We start from the raw sequence: 27,007 nt of genomic DNA on the forward strand, positions 1-27,007 counted from the left end.
TCTAAACAATAAAATAAAAATTAATAATAAGATTAATGAATTTTATTTAATATATACGTACTAATTGTTATTAATAATAAATATGTAAATATTTATTTATTTTATTTTATTATTATATATTAATTATTATTAATGCTAAAAATATATAATTTTTTGGCAAATATAATTTATAAATATAGATATATATTAATTTCATAATAATGTATATTTAAACATTAAGAAACTAAAAGGTCACATGTTAATTAGTGACAATAATACAATTAATAAATTTTATTTAAAATATTATATCTATCTATTACTTAAAAATAATATAAATCGAATAAAAGTAAAAAATAAAAGTCAATTTTAATTTATTAAGTGATTATCTTATTGATAAAATTTATAAACTAATAAAGGTTGTATATAATTTAAATAAAAAGTCATTAGAAATTAATAAAAAGAACAATTTTAAAATTTTTTATTTGTAATGCTTGCCATGTTAGGTAACCTGCAAACCGACAATACACGATTATAAGCACTTTAACTTTGTTCAAATTGAAGTTGAAGAAGTTGTAAAAAAAAAAAATTATAGTTGAGTGTGGTACCCAAAAAAGCAGTAAAAATTAATAAATTGAGTGAAAATTAGCTGCCAATATTCTTCTAACTTTTGAGTGAATTTATTTTATAAATATTTGATGCCTCTTGGAACGGTGGAAAGTAATTAATTAATTAATAATTCCATGACTGATTGAATATTAATCTTATTGGTAATTTTTAATATTTATAATTAATTAAAATTTTCTAATTACTATTCAACTGAATTTGATGCTCTTTCTAGTCTTGTTGTGCCTTTTTCAGTTGTTGGATTGCTATTCAACTTTCCAAGCTTTATGTGCTATTTTGTTTGTAGGGTTTTTGCACTAGGAGAGAACAGATTTTAATTAAAACTGAAAAATCGAATCAAATTAAATTAATTTAGTTCAATTGGTTCAATTTTAAAATTCAATCGATTTTGTTCGATTTATAAATTTTAATAATTTTGATTAATCGGTTTGGTTTAGTTATTTTCATAAAAAATAAAAAAAAACCGAACTAAACCAAAATTATATATATATATATATATATATATCAATATATATATATATATATATATATATCAAGGAAATCCTAAGTTTTTTGAGTTTTAATTTCTAATTCTTTTTGTTTTTAAGTTTTTATTATTGAGATTTAATGTTGAAAATACGAAATTTTACAAAATTTGGTTTGATTGGTTTAAAACCGAATCGAACTAAAATTTATTAGTTTGGTTCAATTCAATTTTCTCTTAATAATCAATTTAATTCAATTTTTAAAATTTTTAATTTTCGATTTTATCGGTTCGGTTCAAAACCGAACCCACCGTTTGCACACCACTAATTTGCACCCAGAGTCTTATGATTATCAAGTGCAGCTCATTTTGTTTGTTTAACTCAGTAGCATCCATATAGTATTATCTTATTAATAATTGTAAGTGTATTTTCTTGGGTACAAATTCTTCTTACACAAGTTTCAAAATTTTTTTTTTCTTTTAATATTTGTCATTTGAAGAAACATGTGCAGGAATTTTACAATTTTGAATCATGATTGAATTGTTGCATTGGTTAAACTATTTCATTCTTAAATTGGTATGAAATATGATATCAACCTCTTTTTTTAGTTAGAGAATTATTAGCTTCTGTTTAATTATCAAATATTCTTCAACATTAATTACAAATCTTTGAAGAGAATAGCTCTAGCAAACTAGCCTTGGAAAGCTCTCTCTTGTTCTAAGAGATAGAAAGTTTCTCTCTTGGGAATTTTTTTTTTTTTTTTGGTTCTCTCAGGTCACCAAGCATATCTTCCGTTGGCCTCCCCTATTTAGTTCTCCAGCTTGGCTCTGAGAGATTGCCCTTCTCTAGCAATGTTTGGATGTATGTAGATCAATAGTTTTGTGCTTTGTGGGGTTTGCTTGTAGGCTAATCTTCAACGAAAAGGCTTCTATAGCAGTGCTTGTGTGCAGGGTTTGATTTTGAGTTATCAGACTGAAGCTGCAATGGTGATAGTCGAAAGCAACTTAGAAGCCCCTAGATGGTGTTTCGTCTTTTAGGTCTGTGGTTTGGTTATGCATGGCGAGAGGGTTCCCCTGCTTTTGGTTGTCTTGGCACCTCTGGAAACTACTTCTACACCACTGCTGGAAAAGACCTTCTTGATGGCTTATAGTGTCATAAGAACTCTACGGCTGCCCTCTTTTGTCGGTACAGAGCTGAGTTTTATTGTTTTGCTGAGATTCTAAAAGTTTGCTTTGTTGTGGTGGGGTAGTTGTGCTTGGATGAACGACTTTAACTGCTAAAGTGGCAAGCAATGAAGGAGGACAGTGACGGATACAGTGCAAACATATAAAAGAAGAAAATAAAGAGTTTGGTTGCTCATATTGATAGCTCTATGTGAGGGATACAGTGCAAGACCAATTTAGAGAGATTCCCTTTAGAACTCCATTGAACCTTAAAAAAGAACTCGGGGCTTGTTGCATGACAAATTCCATTTAATTAAATGATATTTGTGTTGGTGAGGAGGAGGAGCTGAGCAGGCGATGCTGCCACTTATTTTATTATTATTTTTTAATTTTTAATTATTAAAAAGTATCTCAAATATTATTATATTATTTCTCAATGCCACATCAATGTAATTAAACAGCGATTAGACATGATTTTGACACAGATTAAATCTCAGAACTTTCAGTCCTTTCCTCCCCCCTTTCTTGCTACCTCTCTGGAATTTTCTTTTCCGTTCTTTTTCAACCCTTTTCCATAATCCCCTGTTGCTTTCCCAATTCCCTACCTAAAGATCTTCAAAATCACAGTTTTACTAATCTTACTCTGCTTCCAATTTCTCCATTTCAATTTTGCTGCAATATTTGAGTTCATAATTAAACTCTTACGATTCTTTATTTTATTTGAATTTTGCACTTTTGATCGATTTATTATAGGTTCTAATCTCATTCTTTTTTGGTTGCCATGAAACCAGAGGCAATTCAAGCAAAATTAAGTAATTTTTGTTCTTGAGGATAATTTTTTACAGAATGGCTTCCTCTTCTTTCTACAGCCCCTGAATGGAAATACGATGTATTCATTAGTTTCAGGGGTAGAGATACCCGTGATAATTTTACCCATTTTCTTACTAAGGCATTACATCAGAAGGGAATTGATACTTTCAAAGATGATAAGGTGAATAGAGGAGAGTAGATCACTCCAGAGCTATTGAGAGCAATTGAAGAGTCGATGGTTGCTGTAATTGTTTTCTCACCGAACTACGCGGATTCACCATGTTGCTTGGAGGAGCTCTTGCATATCATGGAATGCAAGAAGGCTCACGAGCAGAATGTTTTACCGGTTTTCTACCACCTAGATCCTTCGGATGTGGAGGACCTAACTGGGGATTTTGGGAAAGGATTTGATAGAGCTAAAGAACACTCACAAGCTAATGGAGATATGCGCATTGTGGAGAAGTGGACAACTGCTTTGAAGAAAGCAGCCAATCTAGCAGGATGGGATTCAGCTGCTTCCAGGTAATTGTACGTAGTGTTTGGCTTAATTCTAACACAAATTATGGAATTCATTTGAAATCAATTCTATTTGAAATGAATTCCATTATTTGGTAGTACACATGTTAACGTGCAGAATTCAATTGAATTGAATTATATTTAGTATAATTTCAGAAATGAGATTTATTTGTCCTTCTTTACTAAAATTAAAAAATCATGATTTTCTACAGAATTCAAAACAAAAAATCTATAAATTTACAAACATATAAACCAAAAATAATATTGTAATAAGTGTAAAATAAATTCACATATTTATATAACAACCTTCTTTAGTAATGATATATTTTTTTTCTCCCTTGAAGATTTTGACTACTTTTATTTATTTTAGTTAATTATGATACTTATTGAGTGTACTAAATTCTATTAGTGATCAACATTTCATAGTGAATAATTTTAGTATATGAGTATATAAAAAGAAAGGTAGACCTAAACTGACTCGGAGGAGATAAATACAATATGCTCTAAAAGCATTAAATATTTTTTTTTCGAGGATTTAATTCAAAATCTTTTAGAGTACATAAAGAAGATCCACGTAGCTGACCCTAATCAATTTTTGGGATAAAGGTTTAGTTGAGTTGAGATGAGTTGAGTTGAGTATATAAAAAGATGAATGATTGAGAGAAAATTTTTTTATAAAAGCCTTTTAGTAAAAAAAATTTTGTTATGTAAGTTTTGTGGAAGTCATTTCAAATTCCATCAAATTTTATAGGAATTGGTTTTAGTTATAACTAATTCATAGAATTGAATTCATGGAATTGATTTTTTTTTTTTAAGAACCAAATAAACAAAACATGGAATTCAGTTGAATTCCACAAAATGTTGCAGAATGGAATTGAACCAACCAAGTTGGTAGCCTTTCTCTTGTAATTTGGTTTGGGAACTCTTAACAGGTTCAATTAATTTATGTGTTTGGTATGATACAACTTAGAATATTAGAATTCAATTGAATTCCACATAGTTGATTTTTAATATAATTTTACCATTGAAATTTATTTATCTTTATTTCCTAAAATATTTTCAATAACCAAAAAAGTTAATTCTTGCCTTTAAATATTATATTAGATAAAGTTTATTCTTATTATATAATTTAGAATTAAGTTATTTTTATTTTGAAAATACTTTTAATATAATAAGTTTTTTTTTATAAGGAATAAATTTATTTTAATCATGCATAAATTATTTTTAATATTTAATTTTAAAATATTTATTTCAAATATTGTGTGTGTGAGAGAAAGGGAGGAGGGAGAGAGTGTATGTGAGGAAGACATGAGCATTTTGGTCCAAAAAATATTATTGCCTTAATTTTGTTTAATTCATTTGAATTCCATTTATTTTGATAGAATTTGATTTTAGTTATGTTTAAGTCCAAAAAATTTGAATGAGTGGAATTGAAATCTATATTTTTTCAAACCAAACATGCAAAACATAAAATTCAATTGAATTCCACCAAATTTTGTGAGATTCATTTGAACCAAATGTGTATTAGGGGAAAAAAAAAGAAAGAAAAAGAAATTTTCTTTTTATTTATCATTAACTTAGCCCTTCTGGAGGACTGACTATCGTTTCTTTACTCCACTGGTACATAACACTTAATTTTGGTGCACAGAACTATGTATTTATGTGATAAAATGAACCCAAAAAGCTTTCCTTTTGTTTATCATCCCTGACCTTACCCCTTCTTTCTGGTCAAAAAAGGGCCAAAAGAAAAAAAATTATTCCTAGACATAGTGTTTTTTTTTTTTTTTTTTTGAGATGAAAGAAGAAACTGCATTAATTAGAAAAAGAAGCATACATCAGATCAGAACTAACAATATAAGCAAGATGGGATGGGACATCTTCCATCCAGAAACGTTCATGAACTTGCAGAGAGAAAACTTCTTTGGCTAAGAATGAGCCAGCTTATTTGCTGACCTATAAACAAAAACAAAAGACACAAACTGCAAAGCTTGGGAGAGATGAAGGACATCCTGGACTATGAGATCATGAAGAGGATGAACAGAGGTTCTACTGCAGAGGGCTATGTTTACTACTTTGTTATCCGTGATGTTTTGAAGTTTTAAAAATCTTATAATATGATAGAAGATTTTTGTTTTATGAGTTGCAATAATCTATATTTCCTGTTTTATTCTATTCTGGTTGCCTGTTGGAGATATGATAATGCCAATCCAATTTTGGAATTCATATTGCTATCTGCATATATAGAGAGAACTATAATGCTTTTAGCTACTAAAATAATATGACAGCATGAACGACAAATAAATAATGACAACAATAATGATGGCAATAATAAATGAAATTGTTGATCTTTCTAGTGTTTATTATTGCATAGAAGGCAGCAGTTTTTCTGCATCTGCATCTGAGAGTTGAAGTATTATTGAAATATATTCCAATTTGTTGAGAAGAAGAGAGAATTCACTATCCTAAAACAGAACATTTGAACATTTGTTGTCAGAACTTTTTTTAGGCTTGAAACAAGTTAACTACATTGTTTTCATTCCAACTTATCATTTTTTGTTCCTTCTATGTGGCAGACCTGACTCCACCCTTATCAATGGAATTGTAAATCATATATTGAAGAAGTTGAATCGTACACCATCAAGTGATACTGAGGGACAGATTGGAATAGAATCCTCCTTGGAGCAAGTGGAAAAATTATTAGTTATTAAATTTCCTGACGTCTGTATTATAGGAATTTGGGGCATGGGTGGTATAGGCAAAACGACCATTGCTGCTGTTATCTTTAACCGCATATCTGCTCTATTTGATCGCTGCTGCTTCCTTGCAAATGTTAGGGAAGAATCAAAGAAAATGGGACTCCCTCGTTTACAAAAAGAACTTTTCTCAATGTTGTTAGTGGATGACAATCTAAACATGCATACAGCAGAGTCAGTACCTGCTTTTATAAAAACCAGACTCCACAGAAAGAAGGTTTTTATTGTTCTTGATGATGTGAATAGTCCAAGACAGCTAGAACTTTTAGCAAGGGTTCATTGGTTTGGTTGTGGGAGTAGAATCATTGTAACAACTAGACAAAGACAATTGCTAGTTAGCCATGGAGTGGATTCTATATATGATGTCAGGGATCTAAATGAGGACCATGCACTTGAGCTCTTTAGTCAGTATGTCTTTAGGAAGCAACTTTGTCCAGAAGAATTTACTGAGCTTTCGATGCGTGCTATTGATTATTGCAAAGGGCTACCATCAGCACTTAAAAATTTGGGTTCTTCACTACATGGTAGGAATGAAAGAGAATGGGATGCATACTTAAATACACTGGAGGAGAATCATTCTATCATGGATATTTAGCAAACTCTTAGAAGAAGCTTTTATGCACTTGATCACTTAAACAAGTCAACATTTCTTGCTATTCGAAGGGCATGACTTAGATTATTTAGCAAAAATTCTAAAAAGCTTTGGCTTCCATCCTGAAAGTGGAATAAAAGACCTTATTAGTCATTGTCTATTAACTGTATTGGACAACACATTGTCAATGCATGATTTACTACAGCACCTGGGTCGGGAGATTGTGCGTTGTCAATCCCCTAATGATCCTGGCAAACGTAGCCGGCTGTGGGACCATGAGGATGTTGTCCATGTGTTGATGCAAGCGTTGGTGAGTGAGATATTTTCAGGTAAACATAAGGCCTTGTAGATTTTTGTTGCTTAAGAAATTATACATAATGACATTGTAGTTATGTAATTTTTATGAGATTTTATCCATTGACAATTGGTTTCATCTTCTGGTTAGTAGGGGACAAAACGTGTTGAATGCATGGTCATAGACTTGTCTAAAACAGATGAGAGGCATTTCAGAGCTGAGGCATTCATGAAGATGATAAATCTAAGATTGATTGATGTCCATGGTGCCTGTGGAGACAGCAAGGTGCACCTTTCTGGGAACTTCAAATGTTTATATTACAAACTAAAATGTCTCGTTTGGGAAGGGTACCCGCTGAAATATTTGCCGTCAAACTTTAACCCAAAGAATATCTTTGTGATTGAAATGCCTCGGAGCTCCACCAAACATCTCTGGAAAGGAATCCTGGTATGAGAATTCATTGTGTGTTTTTTTTTTTTTTTTCCTTTTTTTTCTGAAAGATTTTTGAGGGTTTGGGAAGTTAATTTGCTCTGGTAATTTCTGTTTCTGTTGATCTAACAGCACCTCAACAAGTTGCAAATTATAGATCTTAGTCATTCCCAATACCTGACTGAGACCCTAGACTTCACAGGAGTGCCAAATCTTGAGAAATTGATTCTTGAAGGTTGTACAAGCCTCTCTAAGGTTCACCCATCCCTTGGAGTACTCAAAAAGCTTGCTTTGTTGAATTTGAAGGACTGCTGCTACCTTCAGATTCTTCCAACAGGCATTGAATTGGAAAATCTCGACACTCTTATTCTTTCTGGCTGCTCTAAACTTGGAAGGTTTCCAGATATTGTGGGAAATAGGGACCACTTATCAACAGCTGCCTTAGATGGGATTGCCATATCTGAACTGCCACTTTCAATAATAAATCTGACTGGGCTAGTTTTGTAGAGTATGAGAAATTGTAAGAACCTTGGGAGTCTTCCAAGCAGCATCAGTTTTTTGAAATCTCTGACAAATCTTGATCTATTTGGCTGCTCAAAGCTTTATAGCTTACCTGAGAGCTTTGGGTATCTAAAACTTTTGGAGAAGCTGGATGTAGGTGAAACTGCTGTAGGAGAACCACCATCCTCCATCGGACTATTGGAAAATCTGTCTTTTTGTGGAAGTAAGCCAATAGCATTTTGTTGGCTCTATAAGTGGTTGTGCATATTTGGAATAGCACATGATCGTGTGGGTTTATCATTGCCTTCTTTAAAAGGTTTACATTCTCTAACAGAACTAGACCTTAGTGACTGCAACCTTTCAGAGGAAATGATCCCTGGAGACTTTTACCGTCTATCCTCACTGGTGGTATTAAATATAAGCAGAAATTATTTTGTAAATACACCTTTGAGCATCAGTCGACTTCCTCAGCTGCGATATCTCTGTTTGGATGACTGCAGGGATCTTAAAGCTTTGCAAAAGCTTCCAGCAACCATGCATGAAATATCTGCAAATAATTGCTTCTCACTAGAAACATTATCAAGTCAAGATGCAATTGCAGGTAAATGGATGTGGCCAATTTTCTACTTCACTAATTGTTTCAAGCTTGCTGTGAATCAAGGTAGTGACAGTGTAGCATTTAAATTTTTAAGAAGCCATTGGCAATCTTTATCAATGAATCATCTGCAGGTCTCTCTCTCTCTCTCTCTCTCTCTCTCTCTCTCTCTCTCTCTCTCACTCTCTTAACATGTTGATTTTCATGATGCAGGATGTCTCATTTTTAGGATGTAGATTTGATGTTATTGTTCCTGGAATTCATGTGCCAAATTTGTTCATCCAACAAAATATTGGCCCATCAATTATCATACAGTTACCTCCAAATTGGTACAATGAAAAGTTAAAGGGACTGGCTGGCTGTCGTGTTTTTGCAATCCGTGAGAATCCACATTTGCTTACTGATGATCCAGCTTCAGATATTGCCATCTGTTGCAGGTTGGAAGCTTTTGATTATACTGTGACCTCTAGCTTTCAATTTTTCGTCTATAGAATCCCATCTCTTCAGTCAGATCACCTTTGGATAGGCTTTCATTCCTGAATAGGATTTGGTAAATCAAATCAGTTGAATAAGTGTCGCTATCTTAGAGCTTCATTTGAATCATCTGACTAAGGCATGGAACTGAAAAAATGCGGAATCCGTTTGGTTTATGATCAAGATGAGAATGAGTACAATCTCATGGCTGGGGAATCCAGCCATCCTTGTGACAATTTAGGTCTTGTCAATCAAGTTCTTGATGAGCCCATCATGGTGGATGAACATAGCAAGTTGGAGAGAAGCCATCATGACTGTAATATGGCTGGACCCAGCAAAGGTGGAAGGTTTGATTTGGAAGAGGAGCCATTCCGTAAACGTTTGAAAATTTTCTAGAGAAAAATAAGGTTTCCCACGGGCACATTTCTACATCAACTTGCTTTATTTTCAATTTGAATTTCCATGAGTTTTTTCTTTCTTTTTCTTTTTTTTTTGTGCCATCTTTTTTCAGTTGACTTCAAAAGTTTGTTTCTTGTCCCACTCGAAGTTGATTGATCATAGTAGATATATATGCTCATGCTTGTGTTTATTCAATCTTTTAGCAGCATAATGCTTGTGGTTTCCTCAAAATGAATAAATAAACATAGTGCCTGTGGCAGTGCCTCATGGGCTTGATGCATTAAATTTCACTCACTTGTGCTACCAGTGCATGTAATTTGGGTAACATTGCAAGCATGGTCACTGCAACAACAATGAAAAGGTCAAAGAAGAGGTTGGATTGGTGGACTAGGAAAAGCCTGAGAAAACAGAATTTTTATTAAATTCCATCTAATTCAATTAATTTTCTTGAGGCTAATTGTGGTTTCCTCTTCTTCTCATCTATATTAGTAAATTTTAGGGTTTTCACCTAAATGCAACCATGTATTTGACATTACCAATAACTTTTGGAATTTAATGGAGTGTCAAATTTTGGAGAAGAGTGGAGTGACACTTTCAGAGCTTTGGCATGCAAGTGAAAGTCCTAGATTATTTTCCATGCAAAGTTTGTTTTGAGATGCCCGATTTTGGTAATATTTTTTTATTAATGAAGTGTAATTGAATCATACATCAGTTTGCAGGCTTGGATTCCATACCATAGCATTACTTTCGTAATGCTGCAAATGTTGGTTATTAAGGCCTGACAATATGGATATACATTTTCAGGATCCTGTTGCACAGACTGCAATGAATGTCATGTGCTGATGTCCTTTAATGGATGAGAACATCCAAATTGCTTTGGGCATAAGACAAAATTTTTACCAAGTGTCTTACAGTCAGTTTAGTTGTATTTGTATTTTAGATTTTTCTTGGGTATGTTTAGATCATAGTAATTCTGGATCTTAAATCAGGGATTTCTAATTAAGTGTATGCATTTGCTTTCTTTGTTATGTTTTTAGATTAAGTTTTGTGTGTGGATTTGCATTTGTAAATTTCTTGTTGAGTAAATAATTTATCTGTTAATTAATGACATGCAATTAAATATTATATTATTGTTGGTGTGCAGAAATTTTGGATCTTCTGATGATGAAACAGATGAGGGAATCACTCAACCAGTAAATCTGATACTGTTGATTTTTCATGGCAGGAGTAGAATTTCTTTCTACATATATAATGATGGAGAAATAGGCCTGTTTAGTGGGATACTTTTGCAGTCTTTTCACATTTGTTCTTTGCCCGAGAAGCAGCTCTTGATATGTATGTACACTGGCTTTACAAATGAACTGGAATGCCATTTTTTACACTTGCAGTATCATTATTTATCTAAGTTTGAAAGAAATTTAAGAATCTTTGAGATGTAACTGTAGATTTAATTGGAAGTGGTTGCTGAAGTGGTATATCGAATGGTCCTCCTGTGTTTGTTGTTCTTCGGCTCTTGCTGAAGATTATATAAACAGGGGTGCATCAATATTTAAGGTTGCAAACCTTGCATTTGGTATGGAATTTGTGACATTAGTCCATGAGCTTCTCTATTGATTTATCAGAATCTCTCAGGATGTAACTTTGAAAGGCTTTACGCAAGGGGCCAATTGCATCCGCCTCTTGTTTTTAGTCCTGGAGTTGTGATTGATTTGGCAAATTAGAAGAATGGAAGCTGTTTGTCCATCTAAACTTGATGAAATTACAGAATATTCATGAGATTAGACTGCTTGATGTGAGAAACAAATTATTTGCCTATCAAAAGCAATAAGTGGAAGCTCACTAACAGCTGGCATAGGTCACACTTGGAATGTGTAATCAGAGTCTGGACTTTGGAAAATGAAAGCCTGAGAAGCTGGTAAATAACAAGTGTAGGTTCACATTGTTAGGCTTTGAGGCATTTTTACCTCTTAGGATGTTATTCCTCTTCCTCATCAGAATTGAAGGTCCTGCTGTCTATGCTCTCACCAAGTAGCTCATGGACTCTGCACTTCTTCTTGCAATTCTGTAAGAGGTTACATTCATAATCTAGAGGACGGAATTCAAAAGATGCCCAATTTTTATCATCAATTACAATAGCTTCAGAGCAAGGGTCATCCCATACAAACAAATGATGATCCGACTTAAAGGGTATCAATCTGCAATAAATACCACTCTAATTCGAGTTGAAATTCAAATCACTGCATCCACCTTGATTGGTTTTGAAATGGCATTTACATCGTACAATCAAACCGTGATCCACATAATCGTCCTCAAATTCGAGCATGACACAAAAGCAATTCCCCCTAGATTACTGCAGCTTGAATAAAACTGCTTACTTAATGAAGACCCCATAATTTGGTTGCAGAACCACATTGGAATTTCATTTACAGGCAAATGAAATTTAACTGAACCCTGTTGTCCAACAAGTATTTTGAGTTTAGAAACAGAAACAGAGTGTGTAAGTGTACGTGTAAGGAGGGGAGAGAGAGAGATGGAGACACCCCTTTTTAATATAGATGATTTGAGGCAGTTGCCGCAACTTGAAATCGCTGCTGAACATTCTGCAAGGATGCCCGTGTATATTTCGATCAATTATGGTGTAATTGGTAAATGCAAAATCCTTGCAATTTCGCGACTTTCATGCATATAATTTGTTTAAGAAAAGTGTTTGCTGCACTTTCCAATGATTTGCATTCAGGTGTGTACAGAAATTCTAGACTCTTAAGGAAGATCTGGTAGAGAGCGAAGCCTTTTGCAATGGCCTACATCGAGCGAGGGCAACTGAGAAAGGTGTTCAATCCTTGCATGTATGCTCTCAAAGTTGTTTCTGCTTAGAACTAGCATCTTCAATGAGGTTCTAAGTAACACGGAAACAAAAACGGAGAAATGTAGACATAGAGAAACGCATAAATATAAAAATATAGGATATATATCCAAATGATGAAAGATATCCAATAATAAATAAAATCCGAATCAACATTTAAATTTAACCATATCATAAAGACAAAATAACAATAATAATAATAATAATAATAATAATACATGTTTAGAAGTTTCACTTGTAAAAAAACAATGAAATTGATAACATTTCTTGTATTTCATTGTCCTTCTCATTCTCCATGTTTACAGTTGCATTTTCATAAAAAATATAGACTCTAACTCTGATTCATCTAATGAAAGATTGGCAGGTTCAAGAACTCCCATATTTTCCATGCTCCTCATTTCATTGCCACCAACATCCCAAAATTTTGTTTTCTCATTATAATATTGATAGTAAAGATAAATATTATTATAGATAAAAATCAAATCATTTGTACGTTTTGGAGTTAATTTATTTCTTTAATATGAATGAATGAAAGAATAAATACTCGAATTCCTTTCACAACAAGAGGAAGAAGTAGATTATTCTAGTACTTTAAAAAGCCAACCTTTGAAGTAAAGGTGCACTAGAACCAAAGTATGCGCACTTATATCTACTTCCAATAGAATCTTGATCTACAAATGGCCCACACTTTTTAGGGAAAATTTTGCAAATTTATCATTTGCTTTACTTCACGCATCTTCATTAGAAAAAAAAAAAATCCTCCTAAAGTATTTCATTTTTTCAGTTAATACTTTTCCACCCATATTAGGAGGCACTCTACCTTCTCCCTCTTAAAGTAATTTCTCACTATAAAATCTTCAAAAACAGGAAAATAAATTCAGGAAACAAAAAGCTATAAATTATAGGAAAAGATGAGTATTAATTTAGAAATTTACCTTAGATTTAATGAATAAACCAAACAATAAAGGGGAGTGTCGCTCTTTACCCAACGATCAACAAAAATTCGATAAAACATATAATAAAAAAGAGAAAACTCATCTGCTTGCTTTCCTTCATGATAAAAAATAACCTTTTTCACCTTTTCAATTATAGAATCTCACAACCCATAAACCAAATGAAGGCATGGCTTGTCTGTGTCACAAACTCTAATTATCTCATAAATGGGTGTAGTAAAAGCAAGAATGTAATCAATATTTTCACACCAATCTTCATCCACCACTTTTTCACGAACGAATCTAGCTTTGCTTTGGCCATCTTCTCGGTATTGTGTCCATTGATTACTCATAACCATTGCTTCTAAAGCATACCTAATGAGTTTACATCTTTTAAGCATCACAATAATAGAAGTAAAATGACTATCAGCAATTGAAAGCAACTTCAAAGGCCTAAACCAATTGTACATTGCAAGCCTCATGGTGATTCATTATTAAATTCTTGATTTGCAAAGCATATCCATGAATTTTAGTGATCTAATGACACACATCACAAGTTTCTTGATTAGTTTCCATATTTTTAGCTGCATATATATTCTTCAAAGTAAGATTAAGAATATGCACAACCTAAGGATTTCAATAAATATGTGAAAACATTCCCTCAATGATTTTTCTAGCACCCTTACAATTCTTGGCATTATCAGTAATGACTTGTACCACTTTTTGGTGGCCAACCTCATCAATTACTTTCTTTAGCAAATTTGCAATAAATTACTTATCTTTTACTTCACCAAAACAATTGAACGATTTGATAAATATAGGGTTAGATTCAGAAACAACCATAAAATTAATCAAAGGCCTCCTCTGGAAGTCACTCCATCTATCAGTTACAATACTAACACTCTTTTCTAATCAAATGCTTTTAATAGGTTCAAGCAACCTCTCCACATTTGTCTTTTCTTGCTGATGAAATATGGTTCTCAATTTGTTATAAGCAAGTGACACGTAACCACCCAAAGCATAGACCACAGTGTAGAACATTCTAGCAATCCTTGCATCTAATTGAGCTCTAGTTTGCAAGTCAAAAGCTCTAGTTGGAGAAGAATCATTAACCCTTCTTCTCTTTAAAGCTCCTCAAACACTTAGTTCAATTATATGCAAGGAAGGAATTCAGTTATATGCAAGGAAGGAATAAAAGTTATACGAGTAGGCAAAGGAATTCGTCTAGATTGTGTATTGGCAATTTTATTTGTTGCCTTATTCTCTTGTTTTCTCATTTTAGAAATAATATCATTCCCCACTTTTTTACACACACCAATCCTTTTACGAGTGATTTTCAATAAATGATCACTCACTCTAGTGCAAGTCTCTTGCTTTTCTTGTCCATAAAAATTACATATCCACTTACAATTACTCCTTCCTTCTCCTGTTTTCTCAAGTTTAGTTACATATCTCCACTAAATATTAAATTATTCCTCCGTAATTCTTGAAGAAGTAACACTATTAGTGTTGTTTACTTTAGTAGAATTAGAATTCGAACAATCCATTCAAATATTATCCTATCAAAAAAGAAAAAAAAAATGCAACTTCATACAATTAATTCAATTTTTCAAACAAATTAATTAATAATTAATACATGCATAAATTAATTAACCCAAAATAATTGATACATAGCTTATACCTAAATTAATTAATACAAAATAATAAATTGCTCTTGAATCTATCTCAATATAAAATAATTAATACATATCTAAATTAATTATTTGATTAATTATTCAGACTATTTATATACTTATAATTATAAACAATTAAAATGATAAATATGTAGAATAATAAATTAATTAAATATATAGGATAAATTAAAATTAATCAAACTGATTTTATCACTATTTTTCTTTGCAATATATTACATATTGAATACCTAAGATTAAGATGCATGGAATTGTACCAGAGGGCCAAAGCAGAGCATAGGTTCCAAAAATATAATGTAAAATTGAATAAATAAAATTAATAACTATTTTTCCTTAAAAAAAAAAAAAGTCTTCAAATAGCATGGGTATCAGATCGTACATCACGGGATTGGTATGGGAAGGCATTAGTAGAGCATGGCATGGGAGAAGGGAGGCAGAGCATCATTGAAACATAACTGACCCGAGTCACCGTTTGTTGTCGCTGCCAGTCACCGCCCCACCAAGTATTCTTCTTCTTCTTCTTCTTATTTCTTGTAGCGTGATTTGGTTTTAACCTAGATGTGTCCCAGATTGTATGATCCATTTTTAAGTTTTGATTTTAGGTTTTTTTTATATATATATATATATATATATATATATATATATATTTTTTTTTTTTTTTTTTTTTTTTTTAAAGAAACATGTCTTTACGTATTCGACAGGGAAACATTTTAGGAACAGGGAAACGCTGCCCCCTCTTATTTCCGTGCATCGCAGATGAGGATATTCTGGCTAATGCATGAATTTGTAATAAAACTGTTGAATCTTGAACTCTAAACAATAACCTGCCTAGATTTTTCACATTTATGATAAAGAATGGTGGATCGAGGTAGTTGCTTTGCTTCAGGTGCACTAAAAAATAATGTCTTATACTTTCAAAATTTCTGTTACTCCTTAAAATATCGGGATGGTTTCAGTCATTGCCCTTTTTACAAGGGCTGATTTTCTTTTTCTTTTTTGTTCATGTTAAATAAAACTGAATTAGATGCTCTTTCTATCTTGTTATGCGTTTTTCAGTTGTTTGATTACTATTCAACTTTCCAAGCTTTATGTGCGACTTTATTCGTTGCGTTTTTGCACCCAAAGTTATATGATTATCTGTGGCTCATTTTGTTTGTTTAGCTCAGTAACATCTTTATAGTATTATCTTATTAATAATTGGAAGTGTATTTTTCTAGGTAAAAATTCTTTTGACAAAGGTTCACAATTTTTTTCCTTTTAATATTTGTTATTTGATGAAACATGTGTAGGAATTTTATAATTTTGAATCATGATTGAATTGTTGTATTGGTTTTCTATCAAAAGGAAAAAAAAAAAGGAATTGTTGCATTGGTTAAACTGTTGTATTCTTTATTTGGTATGAGATTCATCGACCTCTTTTTTAAGTTAAAGAATCATTAGCTTCTGTTTAATAATCAAATATTCTGGAACATTAATAGCAAATCTTTGAAGAGAATAGCTCTAGCAAACCACCAGCCTTGGAAAGCTCTCTTGTTTTAGGAGAGAGAGAGTTTCTCTCTTGAGGAATTTTTTTTTTCTTTCTAGTTCTCTCGGGTCATCGAGCGTCTCTCTCGTTGACTTTCGCTGCCTCTGGCAGGCAAATGCTTTGATTTTGGTTCTTCAGCTGGCATTGAGGGATCGCCCTTCCCTGGCAAGGTTTGGATGTATATAGATTGATGGTTTTGTGGGTTCTGCATGCAGGGTAATCTTCAACGAAAGGGCTTCTATAGCAGTGCTTGTGTGTAGGGTTTGGTTTTGAGGTTTCGGCCTGGAGCTGCAATGATGATAGCCGAACGCAATTTGGAGGCCTCTAGTTGGTGTTTCGCCTCTTCGGTCTACGATTTGGTTTTGCATTACAAGAGGGTTCCCTTGCGTTTGGTTGTCTTCGCCCCTCCAGAAATTGTTTCTACACCACAGCTGGAAAGGCCTTCCTGATGGCTTAGAATGCCATAAGAACTGCGGCAGCCCCATTTTGCCTGTGTAGAACTGGGTTTTATTATTCTGCTAAGATTTTGGAAGTTTGATTAGTTGTAGCAGGGCTTGGATGGGCAACTTTGGTTGTTCCTTAGCTCTATTAATGGGTCCTAATTATAGTCCTAGGATTTCTAGGATGGGAGTGGTTTGATTTGGGATTTGGCTTATGGTTTGCCTCTTCGGCTAGTTCAGTTTAATTTGGGTAGATGGGCTTGTAGTTAGCCCCATAATTGGTGGTTTTTTTCCCCAATTTTTTTTTTTTTTTAATATTTGTCCAAACCCAAATTGTAACTTTGCCCTTTTTCTTTTAAATGCAAGATATGCAACAAACTTTGTGAAGGAGGTATGCTTTCATAATATATTTTGTCAACCATCTTGTGCTCTTACAGTGGGTAGCTAGCTATCAAATTAGGAGAGGCCAAAATACAAAATTATAAATATAATATATCTATTTATATGAGCACACATATTTATGTGAAAATATATTAATTATAAAATATATAAATTTTATTAATTTAATTGATTAAAATTAAAAAGTAGTATAACTATCTATTACTTAAAAATATTATAAATCATATGAAAGTAATGAATAAAACTCAATTTTAATTTATTGAGTGATTATCTTACGGATAAAATCAATAAACCAGTAAAGATCTATAATAAAAATTAAAATTGAGTGATATCATAGAAAAAATACACAAAATTGAGAACCGAGTGAAATTAGTTGTGAATATTCTTCTAACTTTCGACTGAATTTATTTTAGAAATATTTGATGCTTTTCTTTCCTAGAATTCTTTCATGTTGATTTTGGACGGACATTGATAACAATACAATACATATCGGTGGAAATTAGCTAATTAATTAATTATTGGTTTTAATTATTTATTCTAGTGGAAATTAAATGGAAATTAGCGAGAAAACCTCAAAGAATGACAGACATGAGATACAGGTATTTTCTAGATTGGAATTTTTCTTAAAATTTCTCAGGTCAAATTAATAATGTATTATATTTTTTACCGGAATATAATATGATTGTTGATGAGTAGGGAGGCTTAAGAAAAAATGAGTTGTATCAGCCTAATACCCTTATCTATTCTTGTTACTGAAACATCTTCTCCATCTTGTTAATTTCACTTCCTCCCTTTCACTTTCGCCATTTGATATTGTTTGCTTTTCTTGCTTCATCCCCGAGAGTTGATGGAAGTTTTTGCACTAATAAAGACATGACTGATTGACTATTTATCTTATTGCTAATTTTTAATATTTATAATTAATTAAATTCTTTTAATATTTATTTTCACACTAAATTAATTTGATTCAATTTGAGTATGTCAAAAGCAGATATGACATTTTTCTTACGAATGTGTTAGATTGTGGGCATGTCAGGGATACTAAGATTTCGAATGTATAATGTTAATGCACTGGTCTGACGTATAATATGAACGATGGCGGGGAGTAAACGATCAAATTTTTCTTTATGTACATTGATTTCATTAGAATGCTTTGTCAAGATATCTACCTGAATCAACTTTAAGCTTGAGAAAACTAGAATTTGAATGCTTGTAATTGAAAGATTGCTTGTACATGAAAGAGTAAAGGCTATGCTTGAAACGTAAATGTTGTTCATGGCTTATTGCTTTGAAAATAAATCCGTGCAGAGAAAGTAAAATTTGCTCTTGATTGAAAGAGTAAATTGATTGCTGAGAAAGTATAAATATGTCTAAGAAATATAAATAAAAATTTTGACAAATTAAATGATTGATTTGCCTGAAAAAGTAGACGTTTGCAAAAGAATGGTAATCTGAGCTTGCAAAAAAAAAAAATTAAGAGGCTTATTGTTGAAAAGTAAATCTTAAAATCAGAAGTTCTAATACCATAAAAAAAAAAAAAACTCACTATAAGAATATAAATTTGTAAACAAGGCCTAAAAAAATTTTAATATTAATTAAAAATTTTACATCCATATTGTTTCCACTATAATTTAATTTTATTATTTTAAATTTAAATTAATTAAATAAATTTTAGATATAAAATTAAATTATCCAATTAAAATAGGATAGCTCATTGTTCAAACTGATAGAATACCAATAATCAGATTGTAATAATTATCTAAAGCAGGAAGCAATTAAAGTGATCAGTTGAATTAAGAAAAACAATTATAGAGATAGTGAGCAAGTAAACAAACACAATCAACAAGCCAACATACAGTTTTTTTTTTTTTTTTTTTTTTTTTCTTTTTTTACATTTCAACAGCTTTTCTTTTTTTTTTTTTTTCATTTCAGTCTTATTATTTTCATTTCAAGCAAGTAATTTACAATTCTTCTACAAACATTTCAATTCTTGTAATCAAAATCTTTAGCTTTCAATGCAATTTTTCAGTTCTTCTACACATATTTCAGTTCTGACAAATCAGCTTTTAATTTTCAATTTTATAATTGCTTGCACTTATTTACTTTTCAGGAGATTAAAGAAAGTAATTTTTAGAAAAATATCATTTTAGGAATGTCAAATAATTTATAATTACATATGTGAATATTAAATATTAAATTTATTCATAATATATATATATATATATATATATATATATATATAGTATGATTGTTTAATTAATAAAAATAAAAAATAGACCGTGACAAACGGAGTGGTCTTCACTGTGGTTTGAATGGAAGATGGCCCACCATCTTTTATCGGTTAAGAAGATGCTTCACTTGTTGTCAAAAATGCTGGCGGAAAAATGTTCAGGATAGAAGTATTTAGTATGTGTTATAATTATTAATAACTTGAAAGTATAGATTTTTTTTTATATTTTTCCTTTATATTTTTTAAAACTAATATATAATAATTACAGAAACGTGTAAAATAATAATAATAATATATGAATTCACATTAATTTGATTAAAACAATGAATTATCATAAAAATATTATTAAAATTTTTAAATTTATATTTTAAAAAATAATTCCATTAATTTAATATCTTTTCATAGCCCATATGTTGCAGGTTCATATTTTCCACACGGCTTGCCGATAATATGGAAGTCTACCAAAAAAAAAGGGCATGGAGTCTACAAATCTTGCCAAAGACTTGACTTATGCTGAATGATAAATCTAGAAAGGCAAGTGAAAAGTCTCACATCGCTTAAATATTTGATGTCTATTAAATTTATACATCTTTGAAAATCTTATAATTTATAAGTTAATTTTTGAATTAGACCTAAAGATTAACTGTAGTATCAAATCCTTGATTGTGGGAGAGGATGAAACGCATGTGAAAAGTCCAATATTGCTCGAATATCTGATGCCCATTAAACTTTTATGCCCCTTAAAAACTTTTAATTCAAAATTAGCTTTTGAGTTGTACTCCTGTCGTATCATATTTGTTAAGTTCTAAAAAAGAGAATTGCATATTTTATTATATATAAATATTAAGATAAAAAATATTTTAAAATTATTTATGATATAAAAAATTTTTAATACCATAAAAAATATAATTAAAATAGAATTGTTAGCTTAAATACATTTTTAGAATTAAAATTAATCATTAGAAAATTATATCAATATTTTGCACTATTAATTTCTTTTCAGATTTTAATCTCATGGCTAATCAGCCTATGAAATAAATTATAATAAATAAATAAATAAATTATAAATATTAATTTTAATTATTTTAATTTAAATCTTAATTGATATAAATTCATATAAATTTAGAAATATATATTAAGCACAATAAATATAAATTTAGAAATATATTAAGGATAGTCATATTTCATTTTTTTAGTAATATAAATTTATATTTATTTAGAATATATAAAAGATTATTAGTCTACATTTTTTAAAAAAAATAAAAAATATAATTCCATAAATTTATTTTATTTAAAATTATTTCTTCCTAATTAAAAAAGCTAACAAATTTAAGTTTTTTAAAGTTAAAAAGATAAGACTTATAATAGAGAAAGAATTTATTTTTCTTTGTTTTTCTTATAATAAATAATTAAATTTTAGAAAAAATAAAACTGTTTCTCCCAGTCCTTGTAGGTATAGAATTTGGTGATCGGTAACTTCTTAGAAACTCTTTACTTTCAACCAAAGCACATCCAGTCTTCTATATCTATGACTTTTAAACTTCTTACTTCTTTTTAGCGTATAATTGATTTTTTTAAATAATATTTTAATTTAATTATATTTTTAACATAATATATAAAGCTTATACTACGTCATTTAAATGACGTGATGGCGTATACACAACGAAAGGGCACACAAGTCAAGTCTCGTTAATGTATACACAGTGAGCTAAAGGCTATATACATGTGTGTGTACATTGGAGTTTTGAAAATGCAGAGAGAAAAACCTATGGCAACATTCACTTTGGAGAGTCTACCCTTCCTCGTTTCCCTTGTTCTTTTCTTTCTGTTGCATATTTTGTTGCACGTTGCTTCTGACTCTGCTGAAGAGGCAAATTCTCTCATCAAATGGGCAGCCACTCTTCAAAACCAACAGCGCAACCTATCTTCATGGCCGCTACTTCCTGCAAATGCCACCAATTCCAAGCCAAAAACAAGCCCATGCACTTGGCTTGGAATTTATTGTAACCGTGGAGGAAGGGTTGTTGGATTAAACCTGACCAATGCAGGTTTAAATGGTAAGCTCCATGACCTCTCTTTCTCATCCTTTCCTTCTGTTGAATTTATTGATTTCAGTGTGAATGGTCTTTTTGGTACCATCCCACTTGAAATCACTCAGCTTTCCAAACTCAAGTATCTTGATTTATCGCATAATCAGTTGTCAGGGGTACTCCCACCTGGGATTGGCCTCCTAACAAAGCTTGAAATCCTGCACATTGCTGAAAATCAATTAAATGGTTCAATTCCTGAAGAAATAGGACAGTTAAGTTCCCTTACTGAACTTTTCTTGTATACCAACTATCTAGACGGTCATATTCCTATTTCACTATGTAATTTGACCAAGATGGTTGCATTACACCTCTATGATAATCAATTTTCTGGTACTATTCCATCAGAAATGGGAAACCTCGCCAATTTAATTGAACTTTTCATGGATACCAACAACATAGAAGGTTCTATCCCTTTCACTCTTGGGAACTTGACAAAGCTAACTAGCTTGTTCATTTACCAAAATCAACTTTCTGGTTCTATTCCTCCCGAAATTGGAAACTTGAAGTCCCTCAACTGGCTAAGCCTTTTTGGAAACTATCTTTCTGGCCCAATTCCAAGGTCATTAGGTGGTCTGACAAGCCTCACCCTACTTCATCTTTACGAAAATCAACTCTCCGGCTCCATTCCTAAAGAGTTGGGAAACTTGACGTCCATTGTTGATCTAGAGTTGGGTGTAAATCAACTTAATGGTTTTGTTCCTTTTTCCTTTGGTAATTTAGGCGAGTTAAAAATTTTAAATCTCCGTGATAATGGACTTTCTGGTCGAATTCCTGAGCAGATATCAAATCTCACAAAGTTGTCCTTTCTTCAACTACAGAACAATCAGTTGACTGGTTTGTTGCCCCAAAACATTTGTCAAAATAAAATGCTTGAAAACATTAGTGTCAGTGACAACCATCTTGAAGGCCCAATCCCCAAAAGTTTCAAAGACTGTAAAAGTTTAATGAGAGTTCGCCTTGATGGAAATCATTTAACTGGAAATATATCTGAAGATTTTGGTGTCTATCCAAACCTTCAATTTATGGATCTAAGCCACAATAAATTTTATGGTGAAATATCAACCAACTGGGGAAGGTGTCCCAATTTGACCGCACTATGGATCGCAAACAGCAATATTACCGGTACCATCCCACGGGAGATCGGAAATGCTGCTCAGCTAAAATCACTTGATCTTTCTTCCAACCAACTGTTTGGGAGGATTCCTAAGGAATTGGGAAAGTTGACTTCTATGTTAAAGGTGAATTTAAGTGACAATCATCTCTCAGGTGGTATACCTTCCGAATTTGGATTGTTAACGGATCTTGAGTATCTAGACCTGTCTGCAAATGGACTAAACCAATCGATTCCAGAAACCATTGGAAACTTAGCTAAACTGATCTACTTGAATTTGAGCAATAATGAGTTTAGCCAAGAAATTCCAATTCAATTGGGGAAGTTGTTTCAGCTGTCAGAGTTGGATTTAAGTTGGAACTTTCTCAAAGGAGAGATTCCGTCACAATTGAGCGGTTTAGAAAGCTTAGAAACATTGAATCTCTCCCATAATAATTTGTATGGTTCTATTCCAGATAGTTTCAAAGAGATGCATGGTTTGTTATCAATCGATATGTCCTACAACAAATTGGAAGGTCCCATTCCTTCCAACAAAGCATTTCAGAATGCTTCCATAGAAGCATTTCAGGGGAACAAAGGGTTGTGTGGGAATGTCCCAGGACTGCAACCATGCAATTTTTGGTCCAACAAACGTACATCTAAAAGGAGCCATAAGATGTTGTTTCTAATAATTTTCCTCCCTCTTTGCGGAGTGTTTTTCGGTTGCTTGGGAGTTTTCTTCTTTTTACAAAAAAGAAAAGATCCAAAAGCAGAACAAAGCGATCAAGAGGATGACGAATCATTTTTGATATCAAGCTCTTTTGGAAGAATCATGCATGATGAAATCATAAAAGCTACCGATGGTTTTGATGCTTCATACTGCATTGGGAAGGGAGGATATGGTAGTGTCTACAAAACAAGTTTGCCATCAGGAAGCGTAGTAGCCGTGAAGAAGCTCCACTCATTTCATGACAGTGAGAGAACAGGTCAAGAAGAGTACATGAACGAGATAAGGGCATCAACTGAGATAAGACATCTGAACATCGTAAAACTTTATGGCGTTTTTCTGTCTGCTATATACTCATTTCTGGTTTATGAGTACCTGAATGGTGTTAACTTGGCCACAATCTTGAAAAATGACAAAGAAGCAAAAGAACTGGATTGGAGTAAGAGAGTAAATATTATTAAAGGTGTTGCCAATGCCCTGTTTTACATGCACCACAACTGCTCACCGCCAATTGTTCATGGAGACATAACAAGCAAAAACATTTTGCTTGATTCTGAATATGAGGCTCACGTAACAGATATTGGGACTGCAAAGCTTCTAAATAACGATTCATCCCATTGGACTGCTCCATCAGGCACACACAACCATCTTGCACCAGGTAATACACTTTAATGGTCTTTCTTAATATAGAAAATAGCAACAGAAGCCATTGGCTCAATTTATATTATTTTTTTGTTGGGTTAGACTCAAATTATTTGCACTCAACCATCCATGTGTAGACTAGGGTGCAAGGCTTTTCTTTAAGCTAGCTTTGTCTTGCAGTAGTTTAACCACATTTTATTTGTCCTTTATATAATTTGTAGTTAGGAATATTGCACCTCTTATTTAACAAATTTTGATTTATTCATTTAATTTTTTTGTGGCAGAGCTTTCTTACACAACGAAGGTGAGTGAAAAATGTGATGTTTATAGTTTTGGATTGGTAGTACTAGAAGTGGTCAAAGGAAAACATCCGGGTGAAATCTTCTTCTCTATGTCATCCCCTTCATCTCAGATGCCACTCTTGGAAGATATTCTAGACCAACGCCTTCCAACTCCTTCTCCTCAAGTTCAAGAAGAACTAATGACAATTGTGAAGGTTGCAACTACATGTTTACACAGCAATCCACAATTTCGTCCGACTATGCATATGATTTCTGAGATTTTAGAAGCTTAAACTTCACTTTTCTAAATCTAGTAGATTAATAATACTATAATCAAAGTACTTTTCTTGTATTATAAAGGTTTATAGTAATTCAATAACCTGGCAACAGCTTCTTAATAGACTTGAAGAATTTGTGGCATTCTTCTAATTTTCATTGTGCAAGTTGTGATTTGGGCTGTCGAATTTGTTTTGTTAGGGGCTGCCTTTTTGTTGTTCTGTAATTGTGCTTTGTAATGCAGAATGCATTTTGGCGATCTTATCAAGCTGGCAGGATTTCTTGGCTTCTTAGTGTTGCTTTGCATATGGATTTGCTGATCATTAAGCTCCTTCATTGTTTCAGCAGGGACTCATTGCTAGCGGATGTAATTCTATTATTTTGGGTCCTATTCTACAGTGTTTTGTCTACTTCTTTGTTATTGTACTCTGCTGATTTCTTGTTTTGTGTTTTTGCCTGCAATGGACCGTCTTGACTCTTGAGTTGTGTTTCCCTCTAGTTGGTTTTTTTTTTTCTTTTTTTTCATTTATCCTTTATTTGGATTGAGAGAAATGGAGAGAAAAGAAAAGAAATTTTCTCTTTAATTTCTCTTGTTTTAGACATCAAATAAAAGAGAAAAAGGAAGAGAAAGAAGGAGAAATGAGGATAAATTCCATTTCTTTTCCCATCATTTCCCATCAAATTGGAGGAAAATGGAGAAAAATGTGTTATTTATATTAAACTATATAAATATACTTCTACTTTACAATATAGTAGATGTAAGAAAAAATGAAAGTATAATAATTATTTCCTTTTTTTTTTTTTGGAAGGGAGAAATTGTATTTCTCTTCCATTTTAAAAATTTATCAAAAAAAGAATTTCTTTTCTTTTTTCTCTCTTAATTTCTTTTGTTTAATTTCTCTTTATTTCCTTAACATAATTAAGGATTCAAACACAAGATTAGTTTGCTTTGTCTTAGGTTGAGTATTTTGGAGAGATCTGTTGACCTGATTTTAATTGGATAATGTAGGACAAGTTTTTCTTAACATTAATAAAATTATTTGCTTTTGCAAAAAAAATTGATGGAAGTATGAATCATCCTAAACCTAAAACTTTGATTAGATAGACCAACCCAAGCACCCAACCCGAGAAAAGTATTCCCGTTCTCTTTGTTTGGACTCTATAAATTTACGAGAATTCAATTTAGTTGATTTCTTTTTAGTAGATTCTCTTATTTGAATTGAAAATTTTCAATTATTTTTAATTTTAAAGAAATTTTTATTTTAAATAAATAAAAATAAAGCATAATCTTGTGAAAATTCAACTGAATTCTTTTTTTATAAATGATTTATGCTTTTTTGGAAGATTCAAAGTCCAGAGATGATCACTCGTGGGTGTTAGTACAACTCTTTTAGAACCAAGCGAAGGGCTTTGCAAGCAGACTGGAAATAGGGTAGAAATAAGATTAGGGATGGAGGAGGAATGGTCCGATATAGGGCACGACTGGAGGCCATGGCGAGGAAGAGGATAAGGTTGAGACTTAGGCAGAGGAGGGAAGGCGGAAGGGCAAAGAGGATTCATGGTTTGTCTAAAGTAGCTCAAAATAGTTGCTTGTGACGTTGCTAAGCTTTGGGGGTTCTAAGAGTGATTAGGACTTGAATTATATTGGTTCTCTCATCAATTTTATTCGGTTAATGTTGGCGGGAGATTGGCAGGTTACGATTACTTATGTATACTGGAAGGCCAAGTTCAAGGGACTGGCTGTCTGTCCTGTTCTTGCAATCCTTGAGAATCCAGATTTGCTTACTGATGGTCCAGCTTCAGATATAGCCATCTATTGCACGTTGGAAGCTATTGACTGTACTGGGACCTCTATCTTTAAATTTCTCATCTATAGAATCCCATCTATTCAGTCAGATCACCTTTGGATGGGCTTTCATTCCCAAATAGGTTTTGGTGAATCAAATCAGTTGAACAAGTGTTGCTGTCTTAGAGCTTCATCTGAATCACCTGTCCCCGGCATGGAAGTGAAAAAATGGAGAATCCGTTTGGTTTATGATCAGGATAAGACTGAGTACAATCTTATGGCTAGGGAATCTTGCCATCCTTGTGACAATTTAGGTCTTGTCAATCAAGTTCTTGATAAGCCCATGGTGATGGATGAAGTTAGCAAGTTGGAGAGAAGGCATCATGACTCTAATATGGCTGGACCCAGTAAAAGTGGAAGTTTTGATTTGGAAGAGGAGCC

General features: G+C 32.3%; 1 protein-coding gene and 1 pseudogene across 1 annotated transcript; both read left to right on the plus strand.

Annotated features, from left to right (window-relative positions):
• The first annotated feature begins 2,737 nt into the window (after positions 1 to 2,737).
• Positions 2,738 to 11,156, plus strand: LOC110670737 (disease resistance-like protein DSC1; annotated as a pseudogene).
• A 10,177-nt stretch (positions 11,157 to 21,333) lies between these two features.
• On the plus strand, positions 21,334 to 25,272 carry LOC110670748 (MDIS1-interacting receptor like kinase 2). Its single transcript, XM_058138087.1, has 2 exons — positions 21,334 to 24,239; positions 24,508 to 25,272. The coding sequence occupies exons 1-2, from the start codon at positions 21,398 to 21,400 to the stop codon at positions 24,795 to 24,797; spliced, it is 3,132 nt and encodes a 1,043-aa protein (XP_057994070.1). The 5' UTR covers positions 21,334 to 21,397; the 3' UTR covers positions 24,798 to 25,272.
• The last annotated feature ends 1,735 nt before the right edge of the window (positions 25,273 to 27,007 follow it).

The sequence above is a fragment of the Hevea brasiliensis genome, chromosome 16, assembly GCF_030052815.1.
Source record: "Hevea brasiliensis isolate MT/VB/25A 57/8 chromosome 16, ASM3005281v1, whole genome shotgun sequence".
Lineage (NCBI taxonomy): Eukaryota > Viridiplantae > Streptophyta > Magnoliopsida > Malpighiales > Euphorbiaceae > Hevea > Hevea brasiliensis.